Here is a 20770-nt window from a genome sequence, read left to right on the forward strand (position 1 = left end):
AAGGGGACACAGCCCCTTTTTATACAGTGAAACCCTTCGTCTTTGTGCAGGGTGGAGGAAGAACCAGTCGCAGCTGGTCTGGGAGCCCCCTTGATGTGCTCAGCCCCTCACTCTATTCACTGGCAAAGCTAGGGTCATCAGTCGCACCACAGGGGGCGGAGCCAGCATTGTGTGGGGAAAGCCCAGCCCTATTCAGGACCCAGGTGCACTCCTCCCCAGCCATCAGCATGCTAATCTCCACAATCACCACCGGGCAGACCCATCCAGACTCCTGGAGCTAGGCTCACCAGCCAGCTCCAGCCAATCACACGCCAGCACACTCACTGCACACGCACACTCATGTCTAGAAGTGGCACTTCCACACGAGACACATGCATGCCACATACATCATTGCGCAGCATTCAATCACATGAATCCGCACATACCAAACTCGAGCCTGCACACCTCACGCATCAGGAACTACCAGGGACACAGACATTCCCCATGCATTCCTATGGGAGGGCAGGCCAACCTTACTCCACGCACTCAGAGTGCGCACACACTTTCCACTGGGACACCGTGAAAGTGCGCAGAAACCAAAAATCACTACCACCAATTCACATTCACAAAGCAAAAAGTTTAGGGGTGAACCTGCCAGAAGGGCCAAGTCCAACAATTCTGAATAAAGACAAAAAATGACAAAGGAGCAATATAACTAAAGAGAAAGAGTTATATTTGTACCCTCAAGCAAGACACCTCTCCTGTGTCAGACCCACAAAGAGGGTTAACTGCACCCAGGCACCAGCATGAGAAGTGCAAGCACTATTGTGAATCTCATAGCTACGAGTTGTGCACCAGTCAACAGTTTCTCTGCCTCCCTGGGGTTGACAATTCACAACATAAGAAAGGACACTGCAGTCAGACACCCTGTGGAGTCAGAGGTATAAGGAAGGTAAGTAACAAAACAAAGACCACAAATGTACCGGATGTAGCCACCTTTGGTGCAGCAGCACCAGGACCCATCGAACCCAGATACTCTCTGCAATTTACTACCTCAACAGCAGTCAAAGGAACATTTCCTATCTTGCACAAGGGCCAGTGGCAACCTTGCTACACTACTGGCAATGTAGTAGTTACGGATTCCACCCGTAGCATACTCAGTTACTTCCCCTCATAAGTGACCCCTGCAGATGTAGCAGAGTATGTGTTGATCCAGAGTACTTTACCATGCTGGTGAGATGGAAGACGGATTCTGAACGAGCAAGTTCTGAATAATCCAAAGCAAGGACACTACTCAAGATTGATCAGCTAGGTAGACTATGTTCAGGAGTTTTCCTCATCTTAATATTTGACAAGGAGCTCCATGGCATCTCTGCACACTCCCATGAAACCTGTGTAAGGATTACAATGCTAGAGAGAAGATCAGATTTGACCTGTAGTTCAGTAGCATGTTTAGTTTGAGAAGTCTGTGGTCTCAAGGAGTTTACTATTGCTATGACGGTGTATCTAGAGACGAGAAATTTGCAGGAGGCCACTTGCCTTCACAATACAGAAGTTAGAAATAATACTGTTCTGGCTACAGATTCCTCATTCTTCTTCCTTCCCTCTGGGTAATGCCACCCATGCAGAATCACCGGTCCCTCATCTTGAAGGCACAGGTAACAAGAGAGAAGTGGAGGCTGATCGGACAAAACTGCATTATTTCTGTTACAAAATATCACTTCCACTGTGATCACTGGCACTCTTTTAAGCAAACAACCCTGACTGCTACTACAAGAATGTCCATATATAGTCCGAGTCACCAGCTTCTTTCTATGGATGGAGAACCTGGAGGCAGCAGCAACAACTAACAGAAAAAATTGGTGAACAACCTTTACAACGAAACTTTTACAACGCACTACCATTACAACGCGGTCATTACAACGCAAACCATTACAACGCATTGCGCTGGGGGGGGGGGCACTCTAGGATAGGGAATAAGTTTAACTTTCGATCCAACACCTTCCCTAGTGTCCACGGGGACTGGAGTTGGAATAGAAAATTAAACTTTTCACTATCCAGCACCTCTAAGCGCTATGCGTTGTAAAGGTATGCGATGTAAAAACCACGTTGTAATAGCCTTCGTTGTAACGTCATACATCCGAAAAAATTAGCAGGGCACCAGGCTGGTTGAACTTGTAGGAAGATATAGCGTACCCACAGTCACACTGGATGCGGATTGTGGGAGACAGACACTCACCTTGCTGAAAGAAAAGACCGGGATGGCAGGCTTCATCCACTTTGGGACCTGTGGGTAATCACGTACGTTGATCACCAGCTCCAGGTCGGGGAGGCGGCCAATGATTTCCAGGATGAAGTGCTCTACCCCGCTGCACCTGAAATGTGAAAGTGAGAAAAGATCCAAGTGCACTGTACTCTATTCGTATGCAAATGAAAAGTAATAACAATGCACTTGCACAAACTTTGACCAGTCTAATAAAACACTAGATAGACATTACTAGAGCCAACACTTCCTTAAAGTGACCAATCAACTGCAACAAGGTGTGCCTCGCACTGCAGGAGCTCCACCCACTCCACCTGTAATGAAACACTAGAACGACAAAGCCAACACACTATCTATATGCTCTGTCTACTGCATCCACATCAAACACTAAATACCATATAGACAGACATCATATATGCGAGCTGACCACTGTATACACATCAAAGACTAAATACCATATGGAGAGACACAACATGTATGTGCTCTGCTCCCTGCATCTACAGCAAACACTAAATACAATACGGACAGACACACAATGTATGTAATCCGAAAACCAACATCTACATCAAACACTAAATACCATACAGACAGACACACAATGCGTATTCACCAACAACTGCATCTATATCAAATACAATACGGAGAGACACTCGCCATCTATGTGCCCAAAACACTGCATCTACATTGAACACTAAATACCATACGGAGAGACCCACACCATGTATGTGCCCTGACCACTGCATTTACATCCAACACTAAATACCATACGGACAGACACACAATGCATGTGCACCAACCACTGCATTGATATCAAACACTAAATTCCATATGGAAAGACACACCCTGTATATGCTCCAAAACCGTGCATCTATACGGTAATCCAGGCCCTCGTCAGCAGCAGGTTGGACTACAGAAACGCCCTCTACACAGGAGCCTCGGCCAAACTCCTGAAACGACTTCAAGACATCAAGAACGCCTCTGCACGCCTGATCCTCAACATCCCTCGCCGCAGCGACATCACACCCCACCTGAGAGACCTGCACTGGCTCCCCGTCAACAAGAGGATCACCTTCAAGCTGCTCACCCATGCACACAGGGAACTCCACAACACCGGACCAGCGTACCTAAGACGACTCCGCTTCTATACGCCCACCCGCCAGCTCCGCTCCTCCGACCTCACCCTCGCCACAGTCCCCCGCATCCAAAGAGCGACCTCCGGCAGCAAATCGTTCTCCCACCTCACCGCCAAGACCTGGAACACCCTCCCCATCCCCCTACGGCAGACCGAAGACCTGCTGACCTTCAGAAAACTCCTCAAGACCTGGCTTTTCGAGCAGTAGCAGCATTCCCCACCCCAGCACCTTGAGACCCTCATGGGTGCCACGATGGCAGCAGCCCTGATCAAGCTGGACACCCTTAACCTGGATCCTCCAGAGGTTCTTGGGCTTTTCTGTAACACGACCAAAGTCTTGGGGAACTTATTTATTAAACCATGTAGCGCTATCCATGCAAGGGCGGCCCCGAAACTGAAGGGCACCTTAGGCTGGTTTTCCAAAAAGTGCCGCAAGATGAAAACAGCTCTGGTGAAGGCAGTTAAATTGAAAGACCAAGAACTAATCCAGGCTGCCAGTAAGGATTATAGGCTTTCTATTAATGAGGAAAAGAGGGACTGGGATGACAAATTCTGGTGTGACCTAAAGGTAGCCAGCGCGGGGAGAGACTCCGGTGGCTTCTGGAACTTAATAAGGATTAGGAACAGGCCTGATAGTAGCCTCATTACGTGTAATATCACTCGGCAAACGTGGTTTGATCATTTCTCCCTCCTCTATTCTACTAATACAGTTGATGGGCCAGGGTTGCTTAAGCCACTCTTTACGGGTACTTCTGGGGAGAGCATGGACCCCCCTCTTTACAGCTAGGGAGGTGGAAGATGTGATCAAATCTCTAGTGCCCAATAAGGCAGCTGGCCCTGACGGGATACCAGGGGACTTGCTTCGCCTTAATCCCAAAGAATGGGGGAGGCTTATCTCATCTTTGCTTAATGCAAACCTCTATGATATGGCAATTCCAGATTCCTGGAAGGGGGCTGAGGTCGTCCCAATTTTTAAAAAGGGCTGTCGGGACGACCCAGCAAACTATCGCCCCATAAGCCTCATAGATTCATCACAGAAGGTTGCTGGGAAGGTGATTCTAGGGAGAGTGCTCCAATGGGAAGCTGAGAACAATATTCTCTCCGAGTTCCAAGCAGGCTTTAGGTCAGGTACGGGCACCATTGAGCAGGTCTTTAGACTAAAGCTCATTTATTGGAAGGTGGTACTTTTAGGCAAGGGCAGTCTTTATCTCGCCTTTATCGATCTAAAGACTGCCTTTGACCTGGTGCCACGAGACTGCTTATGGGGGGTACTCGCTGACCTAGGGATTCCGGATTACATCTTGTCCCTACTGATGAAGCTGCATATGGGGAACTTGCCCTGGTGAGGTGGGGTACTCAGGGCCAAAAGGGGGTCCGCCAGGGATGTGTTCTTGCCTCCACTCTGTTCTCATTGTACGTGAACAGAGTGGTGGAGCATCTTCTGAACAAACCATCTGACGCTCCGTCCCTGGCGGGCAAGAAAATACCAACCCTCCTATTCGCCGATGATACCCTCCTCATCTCAAAGTCACCTATGGGCCTACAGATCCTCTTAGACAACTTCCAGACCTTTTGTTCCAGTAGGGGGCTAAAAATCAATACCGATAAAACGAAGTACTTGGTATTGAATCCGCCGAGGAAGCTTGGCCGTCCCCCAGTATTGAATTGTGTGCCCCTGGAAAGAGTCAAGGAATTCGATTATTTGGGTATTCGCCTGTCTGACTTCATGCAGTGGAGTTCCCATCTCCAGAAACTGTTGATGGGCCACAAAAGGGTCGTTGGGGCACTTCTCAAAGAGCAGCGCTCGTCCTCATTTAAACCTATTGCCCCTCTGCTGGATATCTATAAAGCGAGAGGAGTAAGCGCAGCATTATATGGGGCAGAACTCTGGGGTGCAAATAAGATCGATCTCCTTTCTAGATCAGAGAACAGATTTCTGAAGGATTTGATGTCCCTCCCTCAGAGCACAACAACGTTACCCCTGCAGCTGGACATGGGTTGCCGCTCAATTAGAGACCAGGCCCGTCTCCGACCGCTACTACTTTGGGCCCGCCTATGGAGGGTTCCTGAACCTGCTAGCTACGCAGAAGGACTGTCAGAAATATTGTCGATGTCGGGCTGGTCTAAAATCGGGTGGCTTAGTAATGTTAAATCCCTGCTTGAAGACATGGGACTTGGGGACGCATGGACATCCAGAAGTGCCCCCCCCCCGAAAGCTGCCCTCAAGACCTCTTACAGGCAGTGGGTAGCCAATAATCTAAATTCCAATCCCAAGGAATATAGAACAACCATGGAGTTCCTCAAGATCAAGGATTTGCCTCAATACGAACCCTACTTGGACTTGATTTCAAAGCCTCTCGATAGAGCCTTGTATTTTAGATTTAGGGTGGGCCTGCTCCCCCTGAGAGAATTGTCAGCCAGTTGGAAAATCCCGGGTCAAACTGTTCCCTTTTGCATATTTTGTACATCTAGTGTGGAGACTGTTGCCCACTTTTAATTTGAATGCCCAGCCTATAAATCCCCGAGATCTAGGTGGCTAAAACCACTATGCAGGGGGCTGGCCACCAGACACTATATAGTCGCTCTGCGAATTTTAATGTCGGATACCTGCCCGTTGTTTGTATGTGGCACGGCTAAATACTTAGGCTGGGCGTGGTCAATTAGACTTAAACTCCTAAAAATTATTGTTTAATTTATCTAATTTATTGGAAATATTTTATCTTAACTGTTTAGCCAATGGTTTTAATGTTCTGGCGTTTTTTACTTGTTGTCCTTGTAATGCTTTTAAGATATTTCTTTTATCGAAATAAAGCTAATTGACTGACTGACTGACAGACTGAGTAGTGCGCTTTACAAATGATATGATTGATTGATATCAAACACTAATGGCCATACGGACAGACACACCATGCATGTTCACCAACCACTGCGTCTATATCAAACAAATAACATACGGACAGACACAAAATATATGTGCTCCGATCCCTGCATGTACATCCAACACTAAATACAATACAGACAGACACGCCATGTATGTAATCCAAAATCCAACATCGACATCCAACACTAAATACCATACAGACAGACAGACCATGTATGTGCTCCAATCCCTGCATGTACATCCAACACTAAATACAATACGGAAAAACACAACATGTATGTGATCCGAAACCCAACATGTATATCAAACACTAAATACCATACAGACACACCATGTATTACTTATTATTTATTTTATTCAATTTATAATGCGCGCAGATACCCAAATAGGGTTTCCTGGTGCCAAGGGACAGCCTGATGGAGGGGACAGAGAGACAAACTAAGTTTACTGCGTTGAAAGCCATGTCTTAAGGTTCTTCAGGAAACTAGTGTAAGTAGAGGCATTTTTCAGGAAAGTAGGTAGCGAGTTCCACATCTTAGGACCTAGATGACAAAAGGAACGACCGCCCATTCTCACTAGTTTGAATTGGGGGACCACGAAGTCACTGTGAGTGGAAGAATGGAGAGTACGAGCTGGGACGTAAGGATGAACAAGTTCTTGAAGATATGATGGCGCAGAGCCTTGTTTTATTTTAAAAATATAACAGAGAGCTTTAAACTTAATTCTACTAGTGATCCTGAGCCAGTGTAAGTCAAGAAGAGACTGGGAAATGGGGGCACTTCTCGGTATATGGCAGAGGATGCGAGCCGCGGAATTCTGCACAACCTGAAGCTTTCTTAAAACCTCTTGGCATGCACCCAAATAGAGAACATTGCCATAGTCCAGGCGGGAGGTGATCAAAGCCTGGACCTCAGTTCTTTGGGAGGTGACAGGAAGCATCCACATGATCTTGCGAAGCCATTTCAAGATGGCAAAACATGTCGCAGCCACTCTCACCACCTGCGGCCGCATGGAGAGGTTTTCGTTGATTATAAAGCCCAGGTTGCGAACCTGCGTGACAGGCAGAGGAAAACACACCATGTATGTGATCCGAAACCCAACATGTATATCAAACACTAAATACCATACGGAGACACACACCATGTTTGTGCTCCGATCCCTGCACCTATATCAAATAAATACCATACGGACAGACACACAATCCATGTGCACCAACCACAGTGTCTACATCAAATACAAAATACAATAAGGAGACACGCACACAATGTATGTGTCCAAATCACTGCATCTATATCAAGCAGTAAATACCATACGGACAGACCATGTATGTGCACAATCACTGCACCTGTGGTAAAAGAATACCAGGGCCAACACACAGTGCATAACCTCGATCACGGAGCCTATATTAATACCTAAACAGCCTTCCAACAGCCAACGCCTGAAGGACTGGGTTCTTTAAGACCCAGCGGTGCCAGGGGACAACACCTGAAACCTTCGTGGGTAACCTGCTCCGGCGTACGAAATGACAGAGACACGGGACACTTCCTTCGGCGTCAAAGATTCAAGGTTTATTTGCTGCAGGGAAACACAGAAATCACGGAAGTACAACGAGTGTAGTTCAGGGAGACTGCTTCAAATTGGTTCTGTGGATCGCTCCTTTTATACACGATTTTCCCATAGGTTTGCATAGCAGACAAAGGTTTACAACCCGGTTCCCACAATTATCCCCAAGAGGGGTCGCTTTGGTCACTTTGATACTCATAAGGTCCGGAACATAAGTGCGGAAACATTTGGCGGTTCCCAACTGTAAAAACCCATCTTCCCACCATTAGTACATTCCAATCAGCAGTAAAACAGATCGAAAAAGGAACAAGGACAGGTGCAGAGGAAGATGGAAACAGTGGGGAGATTGGAAAAGGGTGTAAAATGGGGGGGTATAGGGAAACACGAGCTACAGGCATCAAAGGGACGTGCCTAATGAGATGCACGGCTGAGACAATAAACCGGCACGGCGAGATGAGCCTCGAGCGGGGCCATCTGCCTTACAGTATCATCCCCCTCATCATAAAGACACTTACAAAGGACATGTGTCTTCCGCAAATATCTTGGGAGTCCCAGGGTCGCGAAGCGGACAGCGTCCGTTCGCTGGCTACTTGAGGGCAAGAGACAAAATGGATGCCGTATCTAAGATGGAACCCGTGGGTACAGATGAAAAACCCACGTAGCAAACGAACTGTTTAAGTTAGCACAGCGAAACTGCGCACACTTACTAAACTCGTCATTTGCGGTTCGTAGATACCAGACTCGACCATATTCGTGCGAGTCGAAAACACCACTTACAATTGTCACGGAACCTCAGACGCTCCTTTTGCCCTCATGTAGGCAAGCACTAGTCGGAATCATACTCGATATTCATCAGACCATCTAGATGTTGCTGTAGCATAGCTCTGTCCAACCGAGTTCCATTGGTAACAGGCGGCTGTCTCATACACGATGTAGCACAGAGGCCACATAAGGCAGGACCGCACTGCACACAAAGGCAACACGTGAACAGGAACGCTACAACGACTCCGATGATCATCAGAATCTTCCAACCCCAAGTCGACATCAGGCCCCAAAACCACCCAAGCAGCGTCCAATCCCCTACATCCACGTGTATGGATTCGGAGATCTTATGCAACTTCGAGATGGCTTGATAGACAGTCGGAGCGTTATCAGGAATGAAAATACAGCAGCTCGAATGGATCACCTTACATACCCCACCTCGATCTGCTAAGATCACGTCTAAAACCATACGGTTTTGTAACGTCATAAGTCTATCCGCCTGAAGTTCTGTGGTGATATTACCAAGGGCACTGGCAGTAATATTAGCTGTCGATTCTACCACTCGAGTCAACTGTCTCAGGTTCCTACTATTAACCATAGGTCCCCAAAACGGGAGGAAACCCTTGAAAAAGTCTCCTGCCTCTTGACCGGCAGTATCCTCTTCGCTAATTACGCCTCTCACAACTCTAGTCTTGTGATAATCTGCATCTACAGTAAACGTCGGAGGCAACACGTTTGCGATAAAACATGAGCCCATGAAGTCAGAGGGCAACCATGCATACGCACGATCATGACAGATAAAGTATGTACCCTTGGCAGCCAGAAACACAGGGGACGAGACCATCGGCAGAATGTAATTTTCAGTGCAAGCACTCTCTCCAAGTCGGGCTTTCGATCTTCGGCCACGACCTATCAGACAAAAATTACCAATGTGGGGTACAACCCATATCGGAGGCGAGCTTTTAAGCTGTTTTTCACTAGTGAACACACTACACTCGCCTCTACTCAGGACCCTATAGGCTTGTACCTCTTCTTCTGGAATAAGCGAGGGATCATAGATATCGCTATCTAAGTCTTCAATCGCTATAGACAAAGGTTTTTGATACGAGCTAGGACCAGAGTAGGGGGAACGTGGTTCTCGAATGGGGTGGAAGCCTAGTGCGCTTCGAAACATTGTTTGAAATGCTCGAGCAGACCCTTGGGAACTATACGGTAACACCAGATATGGAATTCCCTTATCCGTAGTATGTGGCATCAACCCACACACCCAACAATTAGTAGTGTTAACCACTAACTGATGCTGATGAAGGAGCTGAATAAAGGAATTGTTGCGGAATTCTGCACGTCTAGCCTGCTCGTGTTCAGGTAAGATATGAAAAGAATGAGGAGAAGCAGTGGAGGTGAGTTTAGGATCAGGGGTAGGAGTAGGTATGGCAGAAGGTAAGAAGTAAGACATCGTGTAATACACCCCACCCGCCAATAATGCAGAAACAGTCAAAAGCAATACGAATATTTGGAACATAAAACATTTGGTACGACTAAGTTGTTGCAACTTGAACCTTTTCACCTGAGCTCCTTCCAAGTCCATCAGCTTCGAAAATGCCATCCCCTACGACCGTCCGCAACGTTTCTTGACGCACTTCGTTCTGTGTAGCAGTAGTCAATCCCTAGGAGTTCCCAGGAACCGACGGTCTTTAACCTAGTGTCAAGACCTACTAACCAGAAGGAAGAACACGCGCGGCCCTACGGCCTTTATTCACAATTATGTGTATGCAAAAAGTGTCTCTCAGCTGTGGAAGCAAAAATATGAGGAACGAAACTCAATGTATATATACAAAATAATTACAGTGGTACGAGTGTTCAAACTGATCGTGGAAAACGGGATAATGCAATTGCCAAGGGACAGAACAGGATCTTTTATTAGTCTTTAATACTGGATCGCAAAAAATATCGGGTTTTCCCAGGACGTGTCTGTTCGTCAAACAAAGGATCCGTTGAAGAGACAGCGTTCTGTCGATCAGTTGAATGTTCTGGTCTTGAGTCTTTTGATGACAAATGTTCAACAGTGTCTTTCTGCTGCACTGAGGATTCTCCGACAGGTTGTGCGTCGCTGAAAGGTACAAACGCCGGCAATCCTTCGGTTTCAGTTGATGCAATGCCTCTCCTCACCCACGAGTCTGCTGGCAACGGAATAGGGACTTTTTTGGTATGGGTGGCATGCACCCAGTTTTTCCGACCCTCTAGACGAACTGCAGTTCTCGTGGCAAGGAGGACCTGGTAGGGTCCAGTGAATCTTGGCTCCAAGTTCTTCTTGCGCGAAAAATTGCGCGTCACCACCCAGTCTCCGGGCTGGAGCTGGTGGCCTGGACCCTCCGTCTGCGTCGGCAATGCTTCGTAAACCTGTTGGTGAATTAACCTCAGTTTAGCAGTCAAGTCATGAAGATAATCGATCAACATTGGATACTCAAGATCACAGAACACACCCGGCCTAGGGACCCCCCAAACATTGGCAGGACGACCGAACACTATTTCATAGGGACTGAGCCCTACTCGGGAGTGTACAGTTGCCCTTGTTGACAATAATGCTAAGGGTAAAGCGTCAGGCCACGAGAGACCAGTCGTAGCCTGAATCTTCGCTAGCTTTAGTTTAAGGGTGCCATTGTACCCTTCAACCAAACCAGCTGACTGGGGATGATTGGCGCTATGGAATTTCTGATTAATTCCAAGGCCCTTACACACACTCTTCATCACACTCCCCACAAACTCACTTCCGTTATCGGACCACACAACTCTAGGCATTCCGTACCGAGGAAAGTATTCCTTCAGTAGGATTTTTGCAGTTGACAAAGCAGTGTTGTCCTTAAGAGGGTAGGCTTCGATCCATCGGGAGAACGCGCAAACCACAACTAAAACGTATTTCAGGTTATTGCATCGCTCCATATGGATGAAGTCTAATTGGATCACCTCGAAGGGACATGAAGGGGGAGCAAAACTACCAGGAGGAGTTGGGGTTCCCTTACCAGGATTGTACAACATACATACCATACAATTCTTAACCAATCGTTCAGCACATTTCATGATACCATCATTCTTCCACACAGGAGACAACAACTTGCAAATACCTTTCGCGCTAATATGTGCTAACCCATGCGCCATAGTCACAACAGCCAGCACATACGCATCAGGCAACATCCATCTTTTCTGATCCGATAAGTCAATCCAACAACCATGCGCATCCAACATTCCCGTACTTTCTTTCCACTTCGCCTTTTCAGTCTCGGTGGCCTCATTCTGAATTGCTTTCACACTCTCGATAGTGTCCTCACACATACTCGATTCTGTAGGCCACCTAACCGAACTCGTCACATTCATGCGAGTGCTAAGGTTCCGGGCAGTCTCCTTAGCAGTCTCATCCGCAAACGCATTACCACGACCGACATCATCCGTCACCTTACGATGCGCACTACATTTAACAATCGCCACTTGCTTAGGCAACGTAAGTGCATCCAAAAGATCATTCACAAGCTGGCCATGCTGAATCTTCGTACTTGCCCGCCTACCTCACCGCCCTCCGCTCTCCCTCCCCGCTCCCCGCCACCGCCATTAGCCCCGCCCCTTTTTCTTCTGTACCCTCCCCGCTCCCGCCTCCCAGCTGCTCCGCCCACCCGCGCACTTCGCCTTAAATGGCGACCGTGCGAACGCGCAGCGGTCACGCGCAGCGGGCGCGCCGATTGTGCGCCGAAGGCGCGCCAAAGGTAAGCCCGTCTGCGCCCGTCCGCGACCGGATCGCGCCCAGCGCCAGGACCCCTGGCCCCCGAAGAGCCCGACCGACCCGCCTGACGTACTCCGCCGCCACCCTCACCGCACTCAACACCGGCCGACTCCCAGAATGCCACCTAGCCGCTCCACGAGGTACCCACGGACCTTTCAGCTGCCACGCCTGCAAGTTCTCCTGCACCCGGACCAGCCTCGCACCAGCACCCGCCAAGACGAACACCAGCAGCACCCACCTCAAGTGCATCCTGCTCAACACCCGCTCCGTCCACAGACACGCCATCGAACTCTGGAACCTCCTAGACGCCACAGCCCCTGACGTTGCCTTCCTCACGGAGACCTGGATGAACGCCTCTTCAGCTCCCGACATCGCCATCGCTATCCCAGAGGGCTACAAGATCGTCCGGAGGGACCGAAACGCCAATCAGATGGGAGGAGGCATCGCCATCATCCACAGGAGCACCATCCGTCTCACGACCAGCACCGACAACACCCTGACCAGCGCCGAACACCTGCATTTCCAGATCCACCCCAACCCGAACACCACCCTCAGAGGCACCCTGATCTACCGACCCCCTGGACCACGCACGCAATTCAGCGAGGACATCGCCGACTTCGTCAGCCCACATGCCCTCCCCTCCGCCGACTACATCCTCCTGGGAGACCTCAACTTCCATCTGGAGAACAACAACGACCGCAACACCATCACCCTGCTCGACAACCTCGCCAACCTGGGACTCAAGCAACTGGTGTCCACCCCCACCCACCTCGCCGGACACACACTCGACGCAGTCTTCTCCTCCAGCACAGACATCAACTTCAGCCACGCCACAGAGCTTCAATGGACGGACCACAGCTGCGTCCACTTCACCTTCAAGAGAACGACGTCCCACCACCACCAGAAACAGGCCGCCCGCAGATGCTGGAACAAGATCACAGCAGACCAGCTCGCCACCTCCCTGAGCCAGCACCCTCCTGCCAGCTCAGCGAACCCCAGCCAGGCCGCAGACAACCTCACGGAGTGGATCAACAACTGCGCGGACGAACTCGCCCCACTGAGGACCCCGCCCAGCAGACCCGGCAGCAAGAAGGCCCCATGGTTCACCGACGAACTCAAGAGCTCCAAGAAGAACTGCCGAGCCCTCGAGAAAGTCTGGAGAAGGGAACCGACACCGGACAACAGGACCTCCTTCAAACTTGCCACCCGGAAACACCACCAGCTGATCCGCGCCGCCAAGAAAACAGCTCTCAAGGACCGGTTGGACAACAACGCACACAACTGCAAGGAACTCTTCAACATCGTGAAAGAGCTTTCCAACCCCAGCGCAGGAAACAACGACATCACCCCATCGCAAGACCTCTGCAACTCCCTCGCTTCATACTTCCACAACAAGATCGCCGACATACACAACAGCTTCAACAACCAACCAACGCACACTATGACCGAACAACCACCCCCCACCACCACCCTCCACGCCTGGACCCCGATCAGCACCGAAGACACCATCCGCACAATGAACTCCATCCACTCCGGATCACCGACCGACCCCGGCCCTCACCACGTCTTCAACAAGGCCGACGCTGTCATCGCACCCCACCTGCGAGACATCATCAACACATCCTTCGACACCGCCACCTTCCCCGAGAGCTGGAAGCACGCCGAACTCAGCGCTCTTCTCAAGAAACCCACAGCGGACCCCACCGAACTCAAGAATTACCGCCCCATCTCGCTCCTCCCGTTTCCAGCTAAAGTCATCGAGAAGACCGTCAACAAGCAGATGGCCGCCTTCCTCGAGACGAACGGATCCCTCGACCCCTCACAGTCCGGCTTCAGAGCCAACCACAGCACCGAGACCGCCCTCATCGCCGCCACCGATGACATCCGAGCCCTGATGGACAATGGAGAAACAGCGGCCCTCATCCTCCTAGACCTCTCCGCGGCATTCGACACGGTCTGCCACCGCACCCTAGTACGGCGCCTCAGCAACATCGGCATCCAGGACAAGGCGCTGGAATGGATCATCTCCTTCCTCGACGGAAGAACACAGAGAGTCCGCCTACCACCGTACAAGTCAGAGGCCTCCGAAGTCATCTGCGGCGTCCCCCAAGGATCATCTCTGAGCCCCACCCTCTTCAACGTCTACATGAGCCCCCTCGCGGCCATCGTACGCAAACACAACCTCAGCATAATCTCCTACGCCGACGACACCCAGCTGATCCTCTCCCTGACCAACGACCCCGCCGCCGCCAGAGCCAACCTGCACGAAGGGATGAAAGAGGTAGCCGAGTGGATGACGACCAGCTGCCTGAAACTGAACTCGGACAAGACAGAGGTCCTCATCCTGGGCTCCTCACCCTCCGCCTGGGACGACTCCTGGTGGCCCCCCGCCCTGGGCACCGCACCCAAACCGACTGACCATGCACGAAACCTGGGCGTCATCCTGGACTCCTCCCTCTCCATGACCAGGCAAGTCAACAACGTCTCCTCGGCGTGCTTCAACATCCTACGCATGCTACGGAAGATCTTCTGGTGGATCCCCACCGAGACCAGGAAGACCGTCACCCAGGCCCTCGTCACCAGCCGACTGGACTACGGCAACGCCCTCTACGCCGGTACCACCGCCAAGCTCCAGAAGAGACTCCAGCGGATCCAGAACGCCTCAGCCAGACTCATCCTCGACATCCCACGAACCAGTCACATCTCCGGACATCTGAAAGACCTTCACTGGCTCCCCGTCAACAAAAGAATCACCTTCCGCCTCCTCACCCACGCACACAAAGCCCTACACGACCAAGGCCCGAGCTACCTCAACAGCCGAGTCAACTTCTACGCTCCCAAACGCCACCTCCGATCAGCCAACCACGCCCTCGCCGCCGTCCCCCGCATCCGAAGAGCGACTACAGGAGGAAGGTCCTTCTCCTACCTGGCCGCCAAGACCTGGAACTCCCTCCCTCCCGACCTGCGCCTGACCCAAGACCACCTCTCCTTCAGGAAGAAGCTGAAGACCTGGCTGTTCGAGCAGTAGCGGCACCCCCCCCCCCCCCAGCGCCTTGAGACCCTACGGGTATGTAGCGCGCTTTATAAGTGTCAATGATTGATTGATTGATTGATTGTACCATGCGATGTCAGAAAACCTCTCTCTCTCCACAACCGTCCAAAACTATGTGCGACGCCAAAGGCATATTGGCTGTCGGTAAACACATTCACACGTTTCCCTTTCGCTAACACACACGCTCTGGTGAGAGCGATCAGTTCTGCAGCTTGTGCAGAATTCTGATTTAATCTTGCAGCCTCAACAACAGTATTCAACGTTACAACAGCATATGCAGTAGTCACATCGCCATTCGGTAATTTAAAACATGAACCATCCACATACAGCGTTCCATCTGGGTCTTCCAAAGGAGTGTTTTTAAGGTCCACTCGACCTTTTGTTTCCTCTTCTGTCCTCAAATAACAGTCGTGTTCTGTTATTTCATCTGACTCTGAGCTAATTGGTAACAAAGTCGCCGGATTCAGGACATTACAACGTTTTATCTGAATGTGGCTTGCCAGCAACGTCAGCTCGTACCCAGACAATCTCGCACTCGTCAAGTGCTGAGTTTTCGTACGATTTAAAAGAGTGTCGACTGCATGCGGAACCATCACCGTAAGCATATTATCCATGACCAATCCTGCTGATTGTCGGATGGACACCGCAGCTGCCGCTGTTGCTCTCAAACAACTCGGCAATGCTCTAGCTACCGGGTCCAAGGTCGAGGAAAAATATGCACATGGACGTTGCTTACCACCAAAAGGTTGCGTTAAGACACTCAACGCACAACCTTCCCTCTCGTGAACATATAATGTAAACGGCTTGCTATAGTCAGGAGTACCTAACACAGGAGCCGAACACAATGAATCACGTAATTCAGAAAAACTTTTCTGACATTCTTCCATCCATGGTAAAGGAGTTGAAACATCCTTGCACGTAAGAGCTACCAATGGTTTCGCTAGCAATGAAAAATGTGGAATCCATTGCCTGCAGTACGACGTGATACCTAAAAAGGCACGCACATCTCTTTGGGTTCTTGGCACAGCCATTCGCGCAATTGCTGCAATTCTCTCTGGGGTCAACCGCCTTCCCTCCTTTGACAATAAGTGACCTAGATAGGTTACTTCTTGACAACAATATTGGAGTTTAGAAGGTGACACCTTGTGATTTAACTCGCAGAGATGTTGCAGCAGCGATACCGTTGCAATTTTGCAAATGTCCTGAGTATCTGCAGCTACCAATAAGTCAGACGTATTGGATTAAGGCCGCACCAGCCGGCAACCTAAACGCATCCAGTTGACCCTTCAAGGCTTGACTGTAAATCGATGGACTTTCACAGTAGCCCTGAGGAGCGCGTTTAAACCGGAAGCTGCGTCCACCAAGAGAGAAACCGAAAAGGTCTCTGCTCTCTTCTGCAATGGGAATGCTGAAGAACGCATTCTTCAAATCAATCACCGAAAACCACGATGCAGAAGCTGGAATCAGAGTCAGTAGTGCCGTGATGTCAGGCACAACGGGGAACTGAGGAATCACAATTTTATTCACCTCCCGTAAATCGATGACAAAACGATTAACAGGTGGTTTCGAAGGATCAGTACGTTTTAGAATGGGCAGTACAGGGCTGTTGCACACGTTTCCCCGCGTCTCCTCAATAACATCTTTCTCGATCAAATCATAGATGATCGCTAACAATGCTCGTTCACCATCAAGAGAGATACGATACTGGGGAATACGTGGCAACCGCACATTAGATTTCAACTGAACAACATAAGGGGAGATGTCAAGCAGGCCCACGTCATTGGGACCTGTTGCCCACAAAGATGTAGGAAGAGAACTCAATTCCGGTGGGAGCTTATCGAGAGACAAATACATAGGAGAGACAACCCTCTCTCCCAACGTAAGCTTTACACCCGCAGGAGAACAATACAGAGTTGCATACAAACGTTTAAGCAAATCCAGACCCAAAAGATTTTCACCACAACCCGTGGTCAAAATCAACGGAGCTTCTAGCTCACGAGGCCCAATTGTAAGGGGCAAAGGGCGCGAAAATGGATTGCTAACGGGGGCGCCAGAGAATCCAACGGAAACATTTGTTAAGCCGGACAAAGGTGCGCCAGGGAGTTTCGAATGCTTTATGGAACTTTTCGCTGCACCAGTGTCCAACAGAAAAGCCTCAACGACGCCCGATGTAGCAACTGCGACGTAAGGCCCTCTCTGATCAACCGGAACTGATACCACTCCCTCTCCTTGTCTTCGGCTGTCCTAGTAATTACTGTCGTCAGTTCCCTGATCGACGTAATAATCGTCTACATTGTACTGCGCAGATCGTCCTTGCGATGATCCACGTTGATCAAAACAATTATCGGAATTTGATGAGTTATCTGAGCGATCATTCTGAGCACCACGACCTCTACCACGTGACGTCTGCTGTGAACCACCACGACCTCCTCTAGATGAATTACCACTATTACGATCGTTTAGAACAGGACAATTGAATTTGATATGACCCTCCTGTCTACAATAGGCACATTGATTGTACCCTAACGAGGATCTTTGGGAAGAGGAGTCATTACGAGATTGTGATCGGTTCGATTGCGGCTGCGATCTATTTTGTTGCGAAGCATTCTGATTCGAACGTGGGGGATAGGCCTGCTGTAACAACACTTAAGTTTTGAGTTCTTTCGTCTTTTTATCAGCACGGTCGTTCTCTTCTTTCTCTCTATTCTCATAGTATTGTGCCGTAGCCAATATTTGAGCCGAGGTAGAAACGGCCCACGCACTTTCTGAATTCTTTAATTTATTGCTCAAATCGGGCAATAAGTTTGAAACGAATTTGTCCACAAATAACCGTTGACCACCCTCAGTGCTCATATCCTGGCCACTATGGTCGATGAATGCCTCCTCGAATCTCGTAAAGAAGTCAGAGACACTCTCGTCCTTCTTCTGTCTACAGGCTGACAATTTATCCCAATTCACTCTCATAGCTGGCATAAGAGTTTTCATGAGCGTTATTATTCTTTGAGGAAGAGCAGCAATGAGTTGTTCAGGCTTAGCCCCACCAACTTGTCGCGTATCGGCCGCAATAAGAGCAGCCCAATCGCCACCTAATTCATTTGGATGATTCTCCTGACGAATCTTAGCCCACACCGGTTGCGGTACAACATTACCAAAGAGCATGTCAATATCGGCAAGATTCATTACCGTAGCGTCTACAAGCTGCGATAATTCTTTATAGTACCCTGCAGGATTTTTGCGAGGGTCAGGCAAGGATTGCTTTACCTGTAACACTTCCGATCGTTTCCATGGGAGATGTATCCATACTCTCTGAAAATGTGGCAAAATGATAGGAATAGCATTAGCATCACCTGGCATCCATACTGGTGGAACTTCACGCATAGGAAATTGGCCAGAGTCATCTGGCTGCCTTTCAACATCCTCAACAAACAAGGCTTGAGGTATAGGAGTGGGACGAAAAGATAACAACCGTTCAACCGCACGTCGAACGTTGGTATCCACTATCAGTCCAGTCGAGAACTGAAGTTGCAAATCAGACAAAGCGGTCAGCACCTCGTCAGGTGCGTCGGCCGATATCTGATCACGAAGGACCTTACACATTTCTTCGAACACGAATCTTTGGGTTGGTATATTAAATTGACAAAACGTGTCGAGCACAATACGTGGTGGATTTCTAAGGGGATGCGTCATCCAACCCATCGCCATATTATATAGCGAAGCGCGTTCCCTGTTACCAGGAAGCTGACTACGTCTCCGAGGACCATCGGAACCAGCGGACCCAAGAACAGGTCCGAGAGAATGAAAGAAGCTAGCCGCAAGAGGAGAATTACGACTACGAGTAGAGGGAGAAGTATAGGACACAGGACTAACAAGCGAAGGAGTAGAAACAGAAGCAACAACAGGAGTTAACAGAGCAGGAGCAGTAGCGGGAGCAGGAGTATGTGGAAGCGGAGGAGCAGTAGGGATAGCAACAGGCAAAGGAGCAGGAACAGTCGGAAGAACGGGTGTAGGTTGAGGAACAGGCAAAGGAAGAATAGGTGGAAGAATAGGTACAGGGGGAACCACAGGAGCTGTGGTACCCTGTACATACGGAGGTGGCGACTTCATAAGATAGGACATTAAAGGATCCTCAACTGCGTCTTCCTTCTTTTCCGACTCCGTAGGCAAAGTAGGATAGCATTTATCTATAGTCATACGCTGTAGCCTATCAAACACTTCCTTTTCCTTAACCTCCTTATCATGCTGAAATTGTTCTGCTTTCTTTACAATGGTAGCAACACTATCTCTCTGATTTCGTTTAGTCTGTCTGATTTCTTTCTGTCGGGCTTCTTTACGCCACAACCGAAAGGCAACAAACATGGCCGGCCTTGACTTTTTCTCGAACAATTTAGCCTCTAGGTTATCTAAGATCGGGGTCTCAAAGCTACCGTGGGGTGGCCAACTAAGGACACCGTCCTTCTTTGTATAGCGAATCCAATAATCATTAAAAGTAATCGGGCCTAGCCCATGTTTACTGTACAGTTCATAAGTCGGAGTTCCAACCGGAGGTATCGGACACGAGTCCTCCAGTCGGGAATCCGCACCACAACGTCTGAAACAACTGAACAAAGTACTACGACCAGGCATCTTGCACACTAGCCGAGTTTCACAAACTTCAAGGGTTACGGGATTTACCAAGTCCCAGCAAAGAGCAAAAACCCTCGGTTTTTGGCGGCTGCAGTCGTCAAACAACACAACAAAGTACCAAGAACTACAAATGCAATGGAACCATGCAACCACTAAGCAACCACAACCAAGAACTCTGGGAGCGACCCACAAATACTTAACTCAAAGATCGATGGCGTCACCAGGAAGGCCCGTCAATCGTCTCGCTCTACCAAGGTCTACGCCAGGCGCCAAAACAGGTCTACAGTCAGGGCAGCAGTCTGTCGCAGCCGTCAGGAGGCGGGAATCTTCGCGGGAAAAGTCTTCGGGCCACTTGTTTCGACAACAGGATCGATGAAGCGGAGTGCACCTTCCCTCGGAGATTTCACACGAAGTTCCTCACGATCGTCGGGCTTGGACCGGTACCACTGATGCAGCCCCACGTTGGGCGCCAACTGAAGGACTGGGTTCTTTAAGACCCAGCGGTGCCAGGGGACAACACCTGAAACCTTCGTGGGTAACCTGCTCCGGCGTACGAAATGACAGAGACACGGAACACTTCCTTCGGCGTCAAAGATTCAAGGTTTATTTGCTGCAGGGAAACACAGAAATCACGGAAGTACAACGAGTGTAGTTCAGGGAGACTGCTTCAAATTGGTTCTGTGGATCGCTCCTTTTATACACGATTTTCCCATAGGTTTGCATAGCAGACAAAGGTTTACAAC

At 49.5% G+C, this 20770-nt stretch overlaps 1 protein-coding gene across 2 annotated transcripts in view; it reads right to left on the reverse strand.

The window, feature by feature from the left end:
• The window catches only part of POGLUT1 (protein O-glucosyltransferase 1), a 161000-nt gene that overhangs the window by 82086 nt on the left and 58144 nt on the right, over positions 1-20770 (reverse strand). For both annotated transcript variants that reach the window (XM_086935855.1, XM_086935854.1), the window contains exon 4: positions 2219-2354. In XM_086935855.1, coding sequence (XP_086791981.1) covers positions 2219-2354 — 136 coding nt within the window. The remainder of the gene's footprint in view (positions 1-2218; positions 2355-20770) is intronic.

The sequence above is a fragment of the Lissotriton vulgaris genome, chromosome 8 (assembly GCF_964263255.1).
Source record: "Lissotriton vulgaris chromosome 8, aLisVul1.2, whole genome shotgun sequence".
In the NCBI taxonomy this organism is placed as follows: domain Eukaryota; kingdom Metazoa; phylum Chordata; class Amphibia; order Caudata; family Salamandridae; genus Lissotriton; species Lissotriton vulgaris.